Here is a 20,000-nt window from a genome sequence, read left to right on the forward strand (position 1 = left end):
AACACAATACATTAAAGTACCGATCAATCAATCAATCGATCAATCCATGATTTACTGAAACAAATCATTGATCAATGACATTCTATCTGTCTTGCTTGTAACCCGTCCAACGAGGGATTTCAGGACATCATAATAATTACCAACATCACTCAGAAATATATGAACTGTCTCAAAGACCCTCAGGTCAATGCACACTGTGGGGGGCTGTCAGCGCGTGGTTGGGGTGCGTTCCATTCCTGATGTGAGGCTCCAGCAGCTGACAGATGTAATGTAACCCCTCCCCCCAAAACCTCTACCTTTCTACAGTCATTGTTCAGCCAATCCCACCGGATTACAGCCATCCCTAAATATTCTCTCTGCCTGAGCGCTCTGCACACAAGCTGTGACCCGAGATCCACCGGGTTCTCAGGGAACGGACGGCCCGTTTTCAGGAGAACTGATTGGTCAGTAGGTGGGGCTGTTATACCTGCTGAGCTCTGATTGGTCAGTAGGTGGGGCTGTTATACCTGCTGAGCTCTGATTGGTCAGTAGGTGGGGCTGTTATACCTGCTGGGCTCTGATTGGTCAGTAGGTGGGGCTGTTATACCTGCTGAGCTCTGATTGGTCAGTAGGTGGGGCTGTTATACCTGCTGAGCTCTGATTGGTCAGTAGGTGGGGCTGTTATACCTGCTGATCTCTGATTGGTCAGTAGGTGGGGCTGTTATACCTGCTGAGCTCTGATTGGTCAGTAGGTGGGGCTGTTATACCTGCTGATCTCTGATTGGTCAGTAGGTGGGGCTGTTATACCTGCTGATCTTACCCTGAACTTATCCTGCGCCGGAGCAGGTTAGGTGTTCAGCATAGGTTACCACGACAACGTAGCCCGATAGAAAGTCAGCCACCTTTATGGTACCGAAAAGCCAGCTTTATGGTACAGGCCTCAGAGCTGTGAAACCCCCACGGCACGTTCGTCCTCTCTGAGCACGCACCTGTGCAGAGTGTGTGGAGTCTGCAGATGGAGTGTGTGTGTGTGTACAGAAAACAACGGCCAGCATCGCTCTGGATGGGGATGCAGCTGTAGGATTGGTGCTGATGCTGCTGCATCGCGCCTCCAAATGCGTCCAGCATTTGGTCATGTATCATTCATGGGGGGTCAGTGTGTGAGGACGTGCTTTGACAGACGTGTTGCGTATTTATGAGCCTGCATCACTCACCTGATGCTTCACTGGCTCCAGTCGTTCCACAAAGTGAACACGTCGGCCGTCAAAGTTGTCATTATTGTTGTCGTTGCGATGCCAAAACTTGTATTTCAGGAGAATTCACACCTGAGAGTTCCTCTCCTTCTCCATCACTGAGACCAGAGTAGACCAGGAGGCCCTTCAGGACTCAGTAGAGATATGAAGGAGAATGACAATCATGGTTTGTGACATTTGCAGATTCATTTCTGCTGGACCCGGGGGTACATCCCAGTGACTTTAAGTCTCCCCAGGGAGCTGCTAGTCCTGATGCATGCATGCATGGTTTGAAACAGCCCATAATAAGCGCTTGCCTTTGCCAATAGCAACGTGAGAAGCAACAAGAACACAGGAGAGTTGGTGCAGCAGAAATGTCTGCAGAACATTTTGTTCCAGTGAATCCGTTGTTGCATCAGAACCGAACAGGAAGTGAGGCGGCGTTCTCCAGACCCATCGTTAGTTCTCCAGACCCATCGTTAGTTCTCCAGACCCATCGTTAGTTCTCCAGACCCATCGTTAGTTCTCCAGACCCATCGTTAGTTCTCCAGACCCATCGTTAGTTCTCCAGACCCATCGTTAGTTCTCCAGACCCATCGTTAGTTCTCCAGACCCATCGTTAGTTCTCCAGACCCATCGTTAGTTCTCCAGACCCATCGTTAGTTCTCCAGACCCATCGTTAGTTCTCCAGACCCATCGTTAGTTCCGTGTTTGCTCCATGAGGAGAAGAAGCTAGAAGCTACTTTTACTAGAACACATGCTGACTCATGTTTATGATGCCCAGTGTGGCGCTACACACACACACACACACACACACACACACACACACACACACACACACACACACACACACACACACACACTGATTTAACTGGGTAGTGTGTGAGAGCTAGTCGGATCATTTCTGTGATGGGAACAGAAGGTGTGACCGTCTCTTCATCTAAACGCTTAAATCTGCTTCAGTCCCGTCTGAAGGACGCTGCTCTTCATCAGTTCTGCCACCCAGCCTCTGGTCATTAACACCCTTCAGATCGCTGGATTCCTCCAAACACACACCGTTGGTCCTCGTCATTGCTGTGTGTTTTTTATTTTTTCATGTGTGAGCAGAAACATAGACATGGAGGCTCTGGAGGCTCTGGAGGCTCTGGAGGCTCTGGAGACTCTGGAGACTCTGGAGGCTCTGGAGGCTCTGGAGACACTGGAGACTCTGGAGGCTCTGGAGACTCTGGAGGCTCTGGAGGCTCTGGAGACTCTGGAGACTCTGGAGACTCTGGAGACTCTGGAGGCTCTGGAGACACTGGAGACACTGGAGACTCTGGAGACGTGGTTTCTGTGGATCTCCTCCCTCCTCATCATCCATGTGGCTTTCCTGTTTTTGTCGTCCACACCCTTCCTCTTTCTCTCCTTTCTTCCTCCCTCCACCTCTCTTCTGCTTTGTGCCTTCAGGCTGGGGGGGGGCTAAATGGCTGTTCTGTACAATCTGTGTGATGCAGGCGTTTGTGTTCGTGATGTGAAGGACATGTAACCACTTCTCTCAGAAGGAACCCCCGTAAACCCGTTGTGTTCTCCACCAGTCATCATCAGTCCACATGCTGCACAGGAAGTTTGTCCGTCCTGACTGACCAAAGTTAACAGGAAGTAGAAATGCAGGATGCTCCAATGAGGCCAATACGTGTTGGGTATAAATAACCATCATAAGATGTATGTAGCCGCAAGAGGACACAAGCCAGTGTCTTATTGTGCCGGTCCCAAGCCCGGATAAATACAGAGGGTTGCGTCAGGAAGGGCATCCGGCGTAAAACTTTTGCCAAATCAAATATGCGAATCAAACCTATGACTTCCATACCGGATTGGTAGAGGCCCGGGTTAACAACGACCGCCATCGGTGCTGTTGACCTACAGGGCGCCGGTGGAAATTGGATTACTGTTGGTCGAAGAAGGAGAGGAGGAAAGTTTGTTCGCACGAAGAAAGAGAAGAGGAACACCAAGAGTATAGGACTGAGAGTAGGGACGTTGAATGTTGGAACTATGACAGGAAAAGGTAGAGAGTTGGTTGACATGATGCAGAGGAGGAAGGTAGACATACTGTGTGTCCAGGAGACCAGGTGGAAAGGTAGCAAGGCTAGAAGTTTAGGAGCAGGGTTCAAGTTGTTCTATCATGGTGTAGATGGGAAGAGAAATGGAGTACGAGTTATCTTGAAGGAGGAGTTCGTTAGGAATGTCCTGGAGGTAAAAAGAGTGTCAGATAGAGTGATGAGTCTGAAGCTAGAAATAGAAGGTGTGATGTTCAATGTTGTTAGCGGGTATGCTCCACAGGTAGGATGTGAGCTGGAGGAGAAGGAGAAATTCTGGTCGGACTTTGATGAAGTGATGCAGAGCATGCCTAGAAGTGAGAGAGTTGTCATTGGAGCAGACTTCAATGGACATGTTGGTGCAGGAAACAGAGGTGATGAGGAGGTGATGGGCAGGTTTGGTATCCAGGAGAGGAACGCAGAAGGACAGATGGTAGTTGACTTTGCAAAAAGGATGGAAATGGCTGTAGTGAATACTTTCTTCCAGAAGAGGCAGGAACATAGAGTGACTTATAAGAGTGGCGGTAGGAGCACACAGGTAGACTACATCTGGTGTAGACGGTGTAACCTGAAAGAGATCAGTGACTGCAAAGTAGTGGTAGGTGAGAGTGTAGCCAAACAGCATAGGATGGTGGTGTGTAGGATGACTCTGGTGGTGAGGAAGATCAAGAGGGCAAAGGCAGAGCAGAAGACGAAATGGTGGAAGCTGAAAAAGGAAGAGTGTTGCATGACTTTTAGGAAGGAGTTAAGACAGGCTCTGGGTGGTCAGGAGGTGCTTCCAGATGACTGGACAACTACAGCTAATGTGATCAGGGAGACGGGTAGGAGAGTACTTGGTGTGTCATCTGGAAGGAAAGTAGATAAGGAGACTTGGTGGTGGAATGAGGAGGTACAGGAGTGTATACAGAGAAAGAGGTTAGCCAAGAGGAAGTGGGACACTGAGAGGACTGAGGAGAGTAGACAGGAGTACAGGGAGATGCAGCAAAGGTGAAGGTAGAGGTAGCAAAGGCCAAACAATAAGCTTATGATGACTTGTATGCTAGGTTGGACAGTAAGGAGGGAGAGACAGATCTATACCGGTTGGCAAGACAGAGAGACAGGGATGGGAAGGACGTGCAGCAGGTTAGGGTGATTAAGGATAGGGATGGAAGTCTATTGACAGGTGCCAGTAGTGTGATGGGAAGATGGAAAGAGTACTTTGAAGAGTTGATGAACGTGGAAAATGAGAGGGAACAAAGACTAGAAGAGGTGACTGTTGTGGACCAGGATGTAGCAAAGATTAGTCAGGATGAAGTGAGGAGGGCATTGAAGAGGATGAAGAGTGGAAAGGCAGTCGGTCCTGATGATATACCTGTAGAGGTATGGAAGTGTCTAGGAGAGGTGGAGTAGAGTTTCTGACTGGGTTGTTCAACAGGATCTTAGATAGTGAGAAGATGCCTGAGGAATGGAGGAGAAGTGTGCTGGTGCCCATTTTTAAGAACAAGGGAGATGTGCAGAGTTGTGGCAACTACAGAGGAATAAAGCTGATGAGCCATACAATGAAGTTATGGGAGAGAGTAGTGGAAGCTAGATTAAGGGCAGAAGTGAACATTTGTGAGCAGCAGTATGGTTTCATGCCAAAAAAGAGTACTACAGATGCAGTATTTGCTTTGAGGATGTTGATAGAGAAGTACAGAGAAGGCCAGAGGGAGCTGCATTGTGTTTTTGTAGATCTGGAGAAAGCTGATGACAGGGTGTCCAGAGAGGAACTGTGGTATTGTATGAGGAAGTCTGGAGTGGCAGAGAAGTATGTTAGAGCGGTGCAGGACATGTATGAGGACTGTAAGACAGTGGTGAGGTGTGTGTAGGTGTGACAGAGGAGTTCAAGGTGGAGGTGGGACTGCATCAGGGATCAGCTCTGAGCCCCTTCTTGTTGCTATGGTGATGGACAGGCTGACAGACGAGGTTAGTCAGGAATCTCCATGGACTATGATGTTTGCAGATGACATTGTGATCTGTAGTGAGAGCAGGGAACAGGTGGAGGAGAAGCTAGAGAGGTGGAGGTTTGTCCTGGAAAGGAGAGGAATGAAGGTTAGCCGCAGTAAGACAGAGTACATGTGTGGGAATGAGAGGGACCCAAGTGGAAGAGTGAGGTTAGAGGGAGAAGAGATCAAGAAGGTGGAGGATTTTAAGTACTTAGGCTCAACAGTCCAGAGCAATGGAGAGTGTGGAAAAGAGGTGAAGAAGCGTGTCCAGGCAGGATGGAACGGATGGAGGAAAGTGTCAGGTGTGATGTGTGATAGAAGAGTTTCAGCTAAAATGAAAGGAAAGGTGTACAAAACTGTGGTGAGACCAGCGATGTTGTTTGGTCTAGAGACAGTGTCACTGAAGAAAAGACAGGAGACAGAGCTGGAGGTAGCAGAGATGAAGATGCTGAGGTTCTCTCTGGGAGTGACCAGGAAGGATAGGATCAGGAATGAGTACATCAGAGGGACAGCACATGTTAGAGGTCTTGGAGATAAAGTCAGAGAGGCCAGACTGAGATGGTTTGGACATGTCCAGAGGAGAGATAGTGAATATATTGGTAGAAGGATGCTGAGTTTTGAACTGCCAGGCAGGAGACCTAGAGGAAGACCAAAGAGGAGGTTTATGGATGTAATGAGGGAAGACATGAAGGTAGTTGGTGTGAGAGAAGAGGATTCAAAGGACAGGGCTAGATGGAGGAAATTGATTCGCTGTGGCGACCCCTGAAGGGAAAAGCCGAAAGGAAAAGAAGAAGAAGAAGAAGAAGATAAGATACCCCAGCGCTCAGCGCTCAGGGAGCATTTCCATCATTTGTGTAAAGACGGTTCTTCCTGGATGCTTCTCGGACGTGACGCCAAGAAGAAAGAACTGAATGTCCTCGCTGTAGCTCGTTGATGTGTCAGAATCCTCACTCCTCCCATCTCATCAGGCTTCAGGAACCTCGAAGCGACTCCAATCTGCCACCAGGGGGCAAACCTTTCTAACACATCTGTTTCACACAGACGTAGAATTCCAGGTTGGAACTAAACAGCTTCAGGAATATTAACGTCCTGTTCCTTCATCACATGTTGTTCAGCTCTTCAATGAAGAGCAGAGATAAGACTCTATCAACACCCCAGACTCTATCCATACCCCAGACTCTATCCATACCCCAGACTCTATCAACACCCCAGACTCTATCAACACCCCAGACTCTATCCATACCCCAGACTCTATCCATACCCCAGACTCTATCAACACACCAGACTCTATCCATACCCCAGACTCCATCCATACCCCAGACTCTATCAACACCCCAGACTCTATCCATACCCCAGACTCTATCCATACCCCAGACTCTATCCATACCCCAGACTCTATCCATACCCCAGACTCTATCCATACCCCAGACTCTATCAACACCCCAGACTCTATCCATACCCCAGACTCTATCAACACCCCAGACTCTATCCATACCCCAGACTCCATCCATACCCCAGACTCTATCAACACCCCAGACTCTATCCATACCCCAGACTCTATCCATACCCCAGACTCTATCAACACCCCAGACTCTATCCATACCCCAGACTCTATCCATACCCCAGACTCTATCCATACCCCAGACTCTATCAACACCCCAGACTCTATCCATACCCCAGACTCTATCCATACCCCAGACTCTATCCATACCCCAGACTCTATCAACACCCCAGACTCTATCCATACCCCAGACTCTATCCATACCCCAGACTCTATCCATACCCCAGACTCTATCAACACCCCAGACTCTATCCATACCCCAGACTCTATCCATACCCCAGACTCTATCCATACCCCAGACTCTATCAACACCCCAGACTCTATCCATACCCCAGACTCTATCCGTAGATAGATAGATAGATAGATAGATAGATAGATAGATAGATACTTTATTAATCCCGGAGGAAATTGCATATATCCACTGCTCAGGTATTACATAACAAATAATACTGGATAAACACCAGGAGAAAAGGAAACATTGACATCACAGGACATACCACAAGACATACATTACACTAACAGACAGACACATACAGCACTAACAGGACTTATATACTAAACTATAACTAAAATATAAACAGTATAAAATTTAAAAATATTACAGTATAAAAATATAAACAGTATAAAATAAAATCTAAACAGTATAAAATTGAATTAAAATATAAAACAGTATAAAAAATAAATCAATAAATAATATATATATGTATATAACAGTATAAAATTAAATTACAATTAAATTAAATTAAATCCATTTTCAACCCCGTGCTGACCTCGCCACCTCCCCCCCGCTCCTCCTGAGAGAGTCATTGTACCCCCTGATGGCACGGGGCACGAAGGAGGACCTCAGCCTCTCTGTGGAGGCGCTGTGTGACAGCAGTCTGCCGCTGAAGGTGCTTCTCTGCTGTGAGAAGGTGGTGTGTAGGGGGTGCCTGGTGTTGTTCATGATAGCCTTAATTTTAGACATGGTCCTGCTCTCCAGAAGCACATCCACAGAGTCCAGGCTCAGCCCGACCACTGAGCCCGCTCTTCGGATGAGTCTGTTCAGACGGTCCATATCTCTTTTCCTGGCCCCCCCACCCCAACGCACAATGGCGTATGACAGCACACTGGAGACTACGGACTGATAGAACATGAAAAGGAGCTTAGGACAGATGTTGAAGGAGGCCAGCCTCCTTAGGAAGTACATCCTGCTCTGCCCCTTCTTGTACACACAGTTGGAGTTGAGTGACCAGTCCAGTCTGCTGTCTAGCTGCAGTCCCAGGTACTTATAGTTTCTACCACCTCCACCTCACTGCCCTCCATGATCACTGGCTGTGGAGAGGGAGGTGCCCGCCGGAAATCCAGAACCATCTCCTTTGTCTTGGAGACGTTGAGCTGGAGCTGGTTCTGTTGGCACCACTCCACGAAGTCAGCCACCAATGCCCTGTACCCCCCCTCATCACCCTCCCGGATACATGCCACTATCGCGGTGTCATCGGAGTACTTCTGTATGTGGCATGTATCCGAGTTGTGCTTGAAGTCTGATGTGTAGAGGGTGAAGAGAATGGGGGATAGAACGGTCCCCTGTGGCGCCCCCGTGCTGCTGGTCACCATAGAAGACAAACAGTCCCCCATACGGACGTACTGGGGTCTGTCCGTTAGGTAGTACGTAATCCAGCTCACGAGGTAGGGGTCCACAGCCATGGAGGTCAGTTTATCCTGCAGGAGCTGGGGCTGGATGGTGTTGAAGGCACTCGAAAAGTCGAAGAAGAGCACTCTGACGGCACAGCCCCCGGCGTCCAGGTAGGAGAGTATGCGGTGGAGGAGGTACAAGACAGCATCGTCAACCCCAACCTTGGCCTGATAGGCAAACTGGAGAGGGTCCATAGCACCCTGCACCTGTGGATGCATGAGCTCCAGGACCAGTCGCTCTAGGGTCTTCATTACTTGGGAGGTAAGAGCGACCGGTCGGTGGTCGTTGAGCTCAGTAGGGCGTCCTTTCTTGGGTACAGGGACAATGCAGGAGGTCTTCCATAGTGACGGGACCCTCCCCAGCCGCAGACTGAGGTTGAACAATTGTTGCAGGGGGTCCCCTAGTTCCGAAGCACAGGCTCGGAGGAGTCTTGGGGAGACCTTATCTGGTCCAGCCGCCTTGTAGGGACGGAGCCTCCTCAGCGTTGTCGTCACCAGGTCTGCAGTGATGACGGTCTCGGTCGTGGTGGGAGCAGGAGGTTGTGGCGAGGTTGGAAGTCCAGTGGTTGAGGTGGGGCCGTTGAGCTTCGCAGTTCTTGGAATGGGCTCGGGAGAAGTGGCAAGGGTGGAAGGAGAGGAAGCACAGGAGGAGGGAGCATCAGTGGAGCGGTCTGTAGGGCCAGGAGAGGCCTGTAGGCCAGGAGAGGTCTGTAGGCCAGGAGAGGCCTGGGACGAGGAGCCGGGAGTGGTGGGGGAGCTGAACCGATTGAAAAAGCTGTTAAGTTCATTCGCTCGTTCAATATTCCCCTCCACAGTGCTGCGCTCTTTCCCGTGTCCGGTGATGGTTTACCCCATACCCCAGACTCTATCCATACCCCAGACTCTATCCATATCCCAGACTCTATCAACACCCCAGACTCCATCAACACCCCAGACTCCATGCATACCCCAGACTCTATCCATACCCCAGACTCTATCAATACCCCAGACTCTATCCATACCCCAGACTCTATCAACACCCCAGACTCTATCCATACCCCAGACTGTATCCATACCCCCGACTCTATCAACACCCCAGACTCTATCCATACCCCAGACTCTATCAACACCCCAGACTCTATCAACACCCCAGACTCTATCCATACCCCAGACTCTATCCATACCCCAGACTCTATTCATACCCCAGACTCTATCAACACCCCAGACTCTATCCATACCCCAGACTCTATCCATACCCCAGACTCTATCCATACCCCAGACTCTATCAATATCCCAGACTCTATCCATATCCCAGACTCTATCAACACCCCAGACTCCATCAACACCCCAGACTCCATGCATACCCCAGACTCTATCCATACCCCAGACTCTATCCATACCCCAGACTCTATCCATACCCCAGACTCTATCAACACCCCAGACTCTATCCATACCCCAGACTCTATCAACACCCCAGACTCTATCCATACCCCAGACTCTATCCATACCCCAGACTCTATCCATACACCAGACTCTATCAATATCCCAGACTCTATCCATATCCCAGACTCTATCCATACCCCAGACTCTATCAACACCCCAGACTCCATGCATACCCCAGACTCTATCCATATCCCAGACTCTATCCATACCCCAGACTCTATCAATACCCCAGACTCTATCCATACCCCAGACTCTATCAACACCCCAGACTCTATCCATACCCCAGACTGTATCCATACCCCCGACTCTATCAACACCCCAGACTCTATCCATACCCCAGACTCTATCAACACCCCAGACTCTATCAACACCCCAGACTCTATCCATACCCCAGACTCTATCCATACCCCAGACTCTATTCATACCCCAGACTCTATCAACACCCCAGACTCTATCCATACCCCAGACTCTATCCATACCCCAGACTCTATCCATACCCCAGACTCTATCCATACCCCAGACTCTATCAATATCCCAGACTCTATCCATATCCCAGACTCTATCAACACCCCAGACTCCATCAACACCCCAGACTCCATGCATACCCCAGACTCTATCAACACCCCAGACTCTATCAACACCCCAGACTCTATCCATACCCCAGACTCTATCCATACCCCAGACTCTATTCATACCCCAGACTCTATCAACACCCCAGACTCTATCCATACCCCAGACTCTATCCATACCCCAGACTCTATCCATACCCCAGACTCTATCAATATCCCAGACTCTATCCATATCCCAGACTCTATCAACACCCCAGACTCCATCAACACCCCAGACTCCATGCATACCCCAGACTCTATCCATACCCCAGACTCTATCCATACCCCAGACTCTATCCATACCCCAGACTCTATCAACACCCCAGACTCTATCCATACCCCAGACTCTATCAACACCCCAGACTCTATCCATACCCCAGACTCTATCCATACCCCAGACTCTATCCATACACCAGACTCTATCAATATCCCAGACTCTATCCATATCCCAGACTCTATCCATACCCCAGACTCTATCAACACCCCAGACTCCATGCATACCCCAGACTCTATCCATATCCCAGACTCTATCCATACCCCAGACTCTATCCATACCCCAGACTCTATCCATACCCCAGACTCTATCCATACCCCAGACTCTATCCATACCCCAGACTCTATCCATACCCCAGACTCTAACCATACCCCAGACTCTAACCATACCCCAGACTCTATCCATACCCCAGACTCTATCCATACCCCAGACTCTATCCATACCCCAGACTCTATCAACACCCCAGACTCTATCAATACCCCAGACTCTAACCATACCCCAGACTCTAACCATACCCCAGACTCTAACCATACCCCAGACTCTATCCATACCCCAGACTCTATCCATACCCCAGACTCTATCGACACCCCGGACTCTATTGACACCCCAGACTCCATGGACACCCCAGACTCTATCAACACTCCAGCGTTGGGTCGAACCGAACCAGCCTGACCTTCAATCTTCACATTCTGAAAGTGACCAGAGGACTTTCTCCCGCCGGTCGTTCCTTTTCTCAATAACGGCCTTTTGACCGTCTTCCACCAGAAGCAGAGGAACTCTTGATTTTGACTAATTTAAGTCAGACGCAGGATGGATTCAAACATCCTCCTCCATCAGCGTCAGACAGTAAGTGGAGACGCTTCAGCCCGGGTCACAACACCTGTGTCTCCAGGTCACGTTGAAGTAAAATCCAGCAGAAGCGGCTCACCAGAGGCGTTCAGGAAGACGAGCCCATCCAGGATGTGTGCATTCCCAACTTCACCACCATGTGTAGTTAGACTCCACAGTTTAGCATGCAGCCCATAGTGAACACTGACGTGAGAACACTTTACTCCCATCTACTTCAGTCCAGTGAGTCGTCTGTGGGTGGGTGTTTTATAATCCTCATCCTGCACGGATATTGGAGTTCGTCCAATTTTAATTCAGTTCAGCCTAAGGAGATAATTAAATAACTTCTCTCTTTTAATGAACACTTTTAGTTTAATTTGATTGTTTTTAAGGGATTTAAGTCAACTGGATGAAACACGTTTTCTCCTGTGTGAGGTGTGTGTGAACCAGTGTGTGTGAACCAGTGTGTGTGAGCCAGTGTGTGTGAACCAGTGTGTGTGAACCAGTGTGTGTGAGTCAGTGTGTGTGAGCCAGTGTGTGTGAGCCAGTGTGTGTGAACCAGTGTGTGTGAACCAGTGTGTGTGAACCAGTGTGTGTGAGTCAGTGTGTGTGAGCCAGTGTGTGTGAGCCAGTGTGTGTGAACCAGTGTGTGTGAACCAGTGTGTGTGAACCAGTGTGTGTGAACCAGTGTGTGTGAGTCAGTGTGTGTGAGCCAGTGTGTGTGAACCAGTGTGTGTGAACCAGTGTGTGTGAACCAGTGTGTGTGAGTCAGTGTGTGTGAGCCAGTGTGTGTGAGCCAGTGTGTGTGAACCAGTGTGTGTGAGCCAGTTTGTGTGAACCAGTGTGTGTGAACCAGTGTGTGTGAGTCAGTGTGTGTGAGCCAGTGTGTGTGAACCAGTGTGTGTGAACCAGTGTGTGTGAGTCAGTGTGTGTGAGTCAGTGTGTGTGAACCAGTGTGTGTGAACCAGTGTGTGTGAATCAGTGTGTGTGAATCAGTGTGTGTGAACCAGTGTGTGTGAATCAGTGTGTGTGAACCAGTGTGTGTGAATCAGTGTGTGTGAACCAGTGTGTGTGAACCAGTGTGTGTGAACCAGTGTTTGACAAAAGGCTGAATCGATGTGTGAATAATTAACCCCTTAGTGTTCACACAGGCTGTGCAGCCTTTTCTACATGACATCATAGGAAAACAATCACGTGGGCTTCTGAAGACAAATCAAGTGTCATTACAGCTGATAGTGTGTGTGTGTGTGTGTGTGTGTGTGTGTGTGTGTGTGTGTGTGTGTGTGTGTGTGTGTGTGTGAGTCAGTGTGTGTGTGTGTGAAAACACACACTTTAATGCATGTTCTCTTATTGGTGCACTCACCCTCCTTTGCACAGACGTGTCTTCCTGGCAGTGTTTTCCTGTGGACACTGGCTGTGGTTGAATATTGATGAGGGGCCCCCCCACACCCCTTTCCCATGACTGCTGGGGCTGGAGGGGGGCACTGCAACGTGGCATGAGCTGCATCCCAGCAGAGGCAGAACAGCGCTGTGTTCACACAACCCCCCCAGCAGGAGAGGAGGTGGTAGTTTACACCCGTTTATGTTTTATGTCACATTTCTTTAACCTTCAGTCATAAAATCGACGTCTCCTCTCATTGGCTGACTCTGTTAACCCTTAAAGCTCATCTTCACTTCCTCCATACATTCACACAAACTCATGCCGTCATGCAACACTGCAGCAAACCCTCCCCTCTGGAAAGCCGTCCAATCACGGGCCTCCGTTTGAAGCTTCAGTCGTACCGGAGTGTTGCCTAGCAACCAGAACTGGCACATTTCTGGGAGGTCCTGTGTGGATGACAGGAGCCGAGAGGAGCAGAGAGACGGGGGGAGTGAGAGGAGGAGACGCCAGGAGAAGGAGCGGGGTTTCACCAGAGGAGGGATGAAGGGGAGGCGCTGAGAGGAAGCTTTGCTCCTGCAGGAGGAGCAGAGGAGGCTGGTGGGACCGGAGGAGGTGCCTTCAAACAGGGATGAGAGTTCTGGATGCTTCCCCCTCCTGTCCACACGTACCGGTACCGGTACCCTGGGCTGAGGGTCTCAGAGGATCCTGGACCGGTGCAGAGGACGGCCTGACCCGGATAGGAGCTGAAACTGAACTGAAGCGGTCTGAAGCAGCAATACGGGACCCGATCAATCCCATAAAGGCTTCCTAGAAGACTGGCTGTACTGGGTGGGGACTGGGACGGGTCCAGGAGGGTGCTGGTCCCAGCCATGCTGCCTTCTAATCTGGATTACTGATGGAGTCAGGATGTGGAGGTTCAAAGCGTTGTGTCTGGATTACTGGCAGGTTCTGTGTCTGCAGCCCTACAACAACTTCTACCAGAGGTACGTCTAAAGATGGCTGCGCTCTGAAAGCGTCTCCTGCTTCTCCGCTGGGTATTTTGGGATGAGTCCTAATTATCATGTTGGGGTGACACCAGCTATCATTTCATCAACATTTCAGTTTGTCTGCAGGCAGTCGCTCCGTGTAGAGAGGGCGAGTCAGGCTTCTGTCTGCTGGGTGGGACAGTTGAACATCACAGCAACCCCCCCATATGAAACCAGTCTCCTCTGTGTCCACTCAGAGTCAAGTCAGAATCACCTGAACCTGAAGGTGGCAGAGGGTTTGGATGGGATGCTTCCAGCGCTGAGATGTTCTTAAATGGAACACGACACACCTTCCTCAGATACACCCCCCCACACTGTTAATTATTCACCCCGTCCCCCTGATGCCTCTTCAGAAATCCTTGTCTTTTGCTGCCTGTCATAAGTTCTGCACCACGTTCCATACGTTAGTCCCCTACAGGAGACACTCACCGCTGTCATCTGCATAGAACAACCATGATGGATGGAGACGTGACGGTAAAGACATGAAGCCATGAAACACGTGTCCAGCTGCTATCTCGGCTTCAAACGACCAGAACGGCTCAGAATCGTTACTTCAGCTCTTCTTCCACAGAATTCCTCCCGTTGTTTTTAGTTCGGTGTCTCATCAGCGTCTCCTGAGGTTCCTTCATGAGCAGGTCCTGAACATGTCTGATGTTTGAAGCACCGGCGGTGTGAAGCAGACCTTCTGTCACATCTCTACGTGCTAATGCCTCCACACACACACACACACACACACACACACACACACACACACACACACACAGATTATCATGGACGTTGTGAAGGTGAGGACGCTGTGTGTCCTTCATGTGTTAATGATCCTTTCAGTGGTTTTGCTGGAAACCCTCCAGCGTGAGGAGACAGCTTGTTATTATTAGAATATTATTATTATGATTATTATTATTATTATTGTTACCGTTGTTGTTGTTGTTGTTACGGTTGTAGAAGTTATGGTTGTAGTAGTTGTTGTTATTGTTGTTGTTATTGTTAAGGTTGTGGTTGTTATTGTTGTTGTTACGGTTCTTGTTATTGTTGTTGTTAAGGTTGTTGTTATTGTTGTTGTTACGGTTGTAGAAGTTATGGTTGTAGTAGTTGTTGTTATTGTTGTTGTTGTTGTTACGGTTGTTGTTATTGTTGTTGTTACGGTTCTTGTTATTGTTGTTGTTAAGGTTGTTGTTATTGTTGTTGTTACGGTTGTAGAAGTTATGGTTGTAGTAGTTGTTGTTATTGTTGTTGTTATTGTTAAGGTTGTAGTTGTTATTGTTGTTGTTACGGTTGTTGTTATTGTTGTTGTTAAGGTTGTTGTTAGTTGTATTGTAACCCCCCAGGTGTTTCTCTAGCTGACCCCTGACTCTCTGGGTGTGGATCTTTATGCTGATGACATCTGATTCTTTCCACACTTGAATTCTTCCTCATGTGTGTCATCCTGATGGAACGTCCTGCTGATTGGGCGGAACTGGTCACATGGGGCTGACCTCAGCGTAAGGGTTCAGCCGGTCCAACCCAAAGCAGCCGCTCCCAGCTGCTGATGGGGTCCCCCCCACCCCACTGAGTGCAGTGTTATTGTTGAACATGGTCATACACACACACACACACACACACACACACACCCGGCCCATAGTGATGATCTACAGACTGCATCAGAGGGAAACAGACAGGAAGCGTGTCTTCAGGAGGACAGAGGCTGTGCCGCTGCTGGGGGGTGGGGGGCTTTAGTTCGGCAGAGCGGTGGTTTTCTTCTGTAATTGCCCCAGGTCTTTACCTTACTTGGTCATCAGACGGCTGGCTGAGGGGCAGCATGGACTCAGAGACGCTCAGAGGAAGCAGGAGTTGCTGTGGGGATGAAGGGCAGTAATTTGCGGTGGGGGGCAGAATGAGCGGGGCTGTTCTTTCTGTGGCTTTCTGAACGGGAGACTTTCCGCAGTCAGTTTTGTGTTTGTGGAACGTTTTTCTGGAGCCCCCCCCTCGCAGTGCCATGCATCTGTTTTGTGGGGGTGTCCGGAGCCCCTGGTGACGTCACCGCCCTGGGGGTCGTGATGTGGAGGTACTGCATTTCCAGCCGGACCATCAGGTAGGGGAGCGTGTGGCGGGGGCCGATGGCGGCGCACTGCAGGTTAATGCTGCTCGTGTGTGTGTGTGTGTGTGTGTGTGTGTGTGTGTGTGTGTGTGTGTGTGTGTGTGTGTGTGTGTGTGTGTGTGTGTGTGTGTGTGTGTGTGTGTGTGTGTGTGTGTGTGTGTGTGTGTGTGTGTATTCTGGATGTCTGACTGATCCAACAACATTCCAGTCTAAACGGTCAAACTCGGTGGTTTCCTGTCCTCAGCCATGGAAACAGTTTCTCCCCTCAGCTGAGGGACGGGGGCAGAATCATTTTTTCAGGACGTGTTTTTGACGGCGAGTGAGGAATAATCTGGATGTTCTTTTTTCTAAGTCTTAAATTGCTGTGAAAGCAAAAAGCAGGGATGTTGTCTGACGAACCACCATTAGTCTCTGGAGGAGCGTTTCTCTCTGCTTCTTCACACCCTTAGTGAGAAAACTAGGTGATAAACAATATTTGTTCCTTATTGTATGGCTAGATGTTAAATTTATCCTTTGGGCAGAACATATATCAAAGGGAGATTCAGTGATCCATATAGATGTGCTGCGTGCTGTCAATAACATGTTTCATGCATTTTTATTTATTCAATTCTTTTATACTGAATTATGTATTAAGGCTGGTAAACCAGAAGCAATGGAGACTGGATTTAAAGCATCTTCCTGTGACGTTATCCTACAGTGGGCTGTAGGATGTAACTGGACCAACAGGAACTGGACTAACAGGAACTGGACTAACAGGAACTGGACCAACAGGAACTGGACCAACAGGAACTGGACCAACAGGAACTGGACCAACAGGAACTGGACTAACAGGAACTGGACTAACAGGAACTGGACCAACAGGAACTGGACCAACAGGAACTGGACCAACAGGAACTGGACTAACAGGAACTGGACCAACAGTAACTGCACTAACAGGAACTGGACTAACAGGAACTGGACTAACAGTAACTGGACCAACAGTAACTGGACCAACAGTAACTGGACTAGCAGTAACTGGACTAGCAGTAACTGGACTAGCAGTAACTGGACTAGCAGTAACTGGACTAGCAGTAACTGGACTAGCAGTAACTGGACTAGCAGTAACTGGACTAGTAGTAACTGGACTAGCAGTAACTGGACTAGCAGTAACTGGACTAACAGTAACTGGACTAACAGTAACTGGACATAACAGTAACTGGACATAACAGTAACTGGACTAACAGTAACTGGACTAGCAGTAACTGGACTAGCAGTAACTGGACTAACAGTAACTGGACTAGTAGTAACTGGACATAACAGTAACTGGACTAACAGTAACTGGACATAACAGTAACTGGACATAACAGTAACTGGACTAACAGTAACTGGACTAGCAGTAACTGGACTAGCAGTAACTGGACTAGCAGTAACTGGACTAACAGTAACTGGACTAGTAGTAACTGGACATAACAGTAACTGGACTAGCAGTAACTGGACTAACAGTAACTGGACTAGTAGTAACTGGACTAACAGTAACTGGACATAACAGTAACTGGACTAACAGTAACTGGACTAACAGTAACTGGACATAACAGTAACTGGACTAACAGTAACTGGACTAGCAGTAACTGGACTAGCAGTAACTGGACTAGCAGTAACTGGACTAACAGTAACTGGACTAGTAGTAACTGGACATAACAGTAACTGGACATAACAGTAACTGGACTAGCAGTAACTGGACTAGCAGTAACTGGACTAGCAGTAACTGGACTAGCAGTAACTGGACTAGCAGTAACTGGACTAGCAGTAACTGGACTAACAGTAACTGGACTAACAGTAACTGGACTAGCAGTAACTGGACTAACAGTAACTGGACTAACAGTAACTGGACTAACAGTAACTGGACTAACAGTAACTGGACTAACAGTAACTGGACTTAACAGTAACTGGACTAGCAGTAACTGGACTAGCAGTAACTGGACTAGCAGTAACTGGACTAGCAGTAACTGGACTAATAGTAACTAGACTAGCAGTAACTGGACTAGCAGTAACTGGACTAGTAGTAACTGGACTAGCAGTAACTGGACTAGCAGTAACTGGCCGCTGCTCAGTGGAGCATGGAGAGGACAAACCAACCAGTAACCCTCAGGAGTCGGTTGATGTTAGCATCTAAAATATGGGGGGTCAAACTCATCTTCACTGGGGGCCACATCCGCTTCACGGCTGTCCTCAAAGGGCCAGATGTAACTAATAAATGTAACTAAATGTAACTCAGTGTAATGTAACTAAATGTAACTACTCCTTAATGTAACTAATAAATGTAACTAAATGTAACTCAGTGTAATGTAACTAAATGTAACTACTCCTTAATGTAACTAATAAATGTAACTAAATGTAACTCAGTGTAATGTAACTAAATGTAACTACTCCTTAATGTAACTAATAAATGTAACTAAATGTAACTCAGTGTAATGTAACTAAATGTAACTACTCCTTAATGTTAAATAACTGAATTTCTGACTGATTCTAGTTCCAAACATTACAGTTAGACAGAAAAAACATGTTTGTTTGTTTCTCTGTTCTAACATAAATCCTTTTCATTTGTCAGGTTATTAAACCCACAGAACTCCATCAATCAAGGATCAAACTATCAATCAATAAAGAAAAATAACATCAGACACAAGTTAGGACGTTAACTTTGTTCACTACGTTTAGTCAGAGTTAAAATGGGCTGAACAACTGCATTGTGGGAAATGTAGTTTTGGTCAAAGCACACTTTGATCTATTTATTTTTAGACACTCTGACCTTCTATGTTGTTGCGGGCCACACTAAATGATGTGGAGGGCCACATTTGGCCCCCGGACCTTGAGTTGGACACCTGTTCTAGGGTTCTCGTGCTGACCTGACCCCGCCTGACGGACTGCAGGAAGCAGCTGATTGGTGACTGAGGCAGGAATCGTGTAGTGGTGACACCGTAGACACGGGGTCATGTGATCCGACTGAACAACAGGATGTTTACTTATTTAACGGCCGTGGATCTGGAGCGTCTTCATCCTTAGAGCCTCCTCTAAGGGGGGGGGGGGTGTTAGCACCTGCTGATGGAGCGGCGCTGCTTCATCACAGGTAAACGGCTGCAGCAGGAGAACCGCTGAGGCGTCACACACAGCTGTGTGACGGGGGCTTTTAGCGCTGGAGGTGTTTCAGCGTGGTTCAGGTGGACGGACGAGAACAGGCCTCAGCTTCGGTCCTCCAGAAGTCAGGTTGTTTCTTTTTGGAGGGGAGCTGAGAGGAACTTCTTGTAATGGAAACATCTCCAGCCTGCCAAAGAGAGACGCGTTTCCACTGTGGTGAGTTAAAAAAAAAGTCTCTGGGTGGAAAAGTTGAGCCGTGTCTGGATGGAAGCAGTTTCTGGTCAGGATGGAGAAGACGGGAAGAGAATGTGTGGTTCAGTTTGTAGCTGCAGCAGAAATGATTCAAGGGTGGATTGGGTTTATACTATATATAAGTATAGTTATATACAGTGGTACCTCTACTTACTATATTGGTTCCGGAAGAAATGAAGTAAGTAGAAAATAAATGTTTTCTAAAGCATAAAAATGCATCAAAACATGTAACAAATACATGTTAGGATTAGATTATTACACAATAAATGAGAGTTGTGTATAATGTAAAAAACAAAGAATAGAGTAAAGAATAATAATGATGGTCATTTACCTTTTAACTGCTGTCCTCATTGTTTTTTGCCCTCTTTGGTTCATGCCCTCTTGCCCCCCCATGAACAACAGAGTGAATTCCAGTCCTCCTGAACTTCTCCAACCACCCACGCGACGCCTTAAACTCCTTAAACTTCCTTTAGTTTTAATAACGTGGTGATTGTAGATGCATTACGGCCATATTCTTTGGAGAGATCAACCAAACGCATCCCT

The 20,000-nt window shown here is 48.1% G+C and overlaps 1 protein-coding gene across 6 annotated transcripts in view; it reads left to right on the forward strand.

The window, feature by feature from the left end:
- Window positions 1-20,000, forward strand: part of iqsec1a (IQ motif and Sec7 domain ArfGEF 1a) — an 83,763-nt gene that overhangs the window by 29,624 nt on the left and 34,139 nt on the right. Inside the window, exon 1 of one of the 6 annotated variants that reach the window (XM_068333830.1) lies at window positions 15,363-16,088. The exons of 4 other annotated variants lie outside the window; for them this stretch is intronic. In XM_068333830.1, the coding sequence (XP_068189931.1) occupies window positions 16,054-16,088 (35 nt within the window). In that variant the 5' untranslated portion in view covers window positions 15,363-16,053. Of the gene's footprint in view, window positions 1-15,362; window positions 16,089-19,318; window positions 19,422-20,000 lie in introns of those variants that run through there. One more of the 6 variants, XM_068333844.1, reaches the window with a different exon arrangement.

This window comes from Antennarius striatus, chromosome 2 (assembly GCF_040054535.1).
Source record: "Antennarius striatus isolate MH-2024 chromosome 2, ASM4005453v1, whole genome shotgun sequence".
In the NCBI taxonomy this organism is placed as follows: Eukaryota; Metazoa; Chordata; class Actinopteri; order Lophiiformes; family Antennariidae; genus Antennarius; species Antennarius striatus.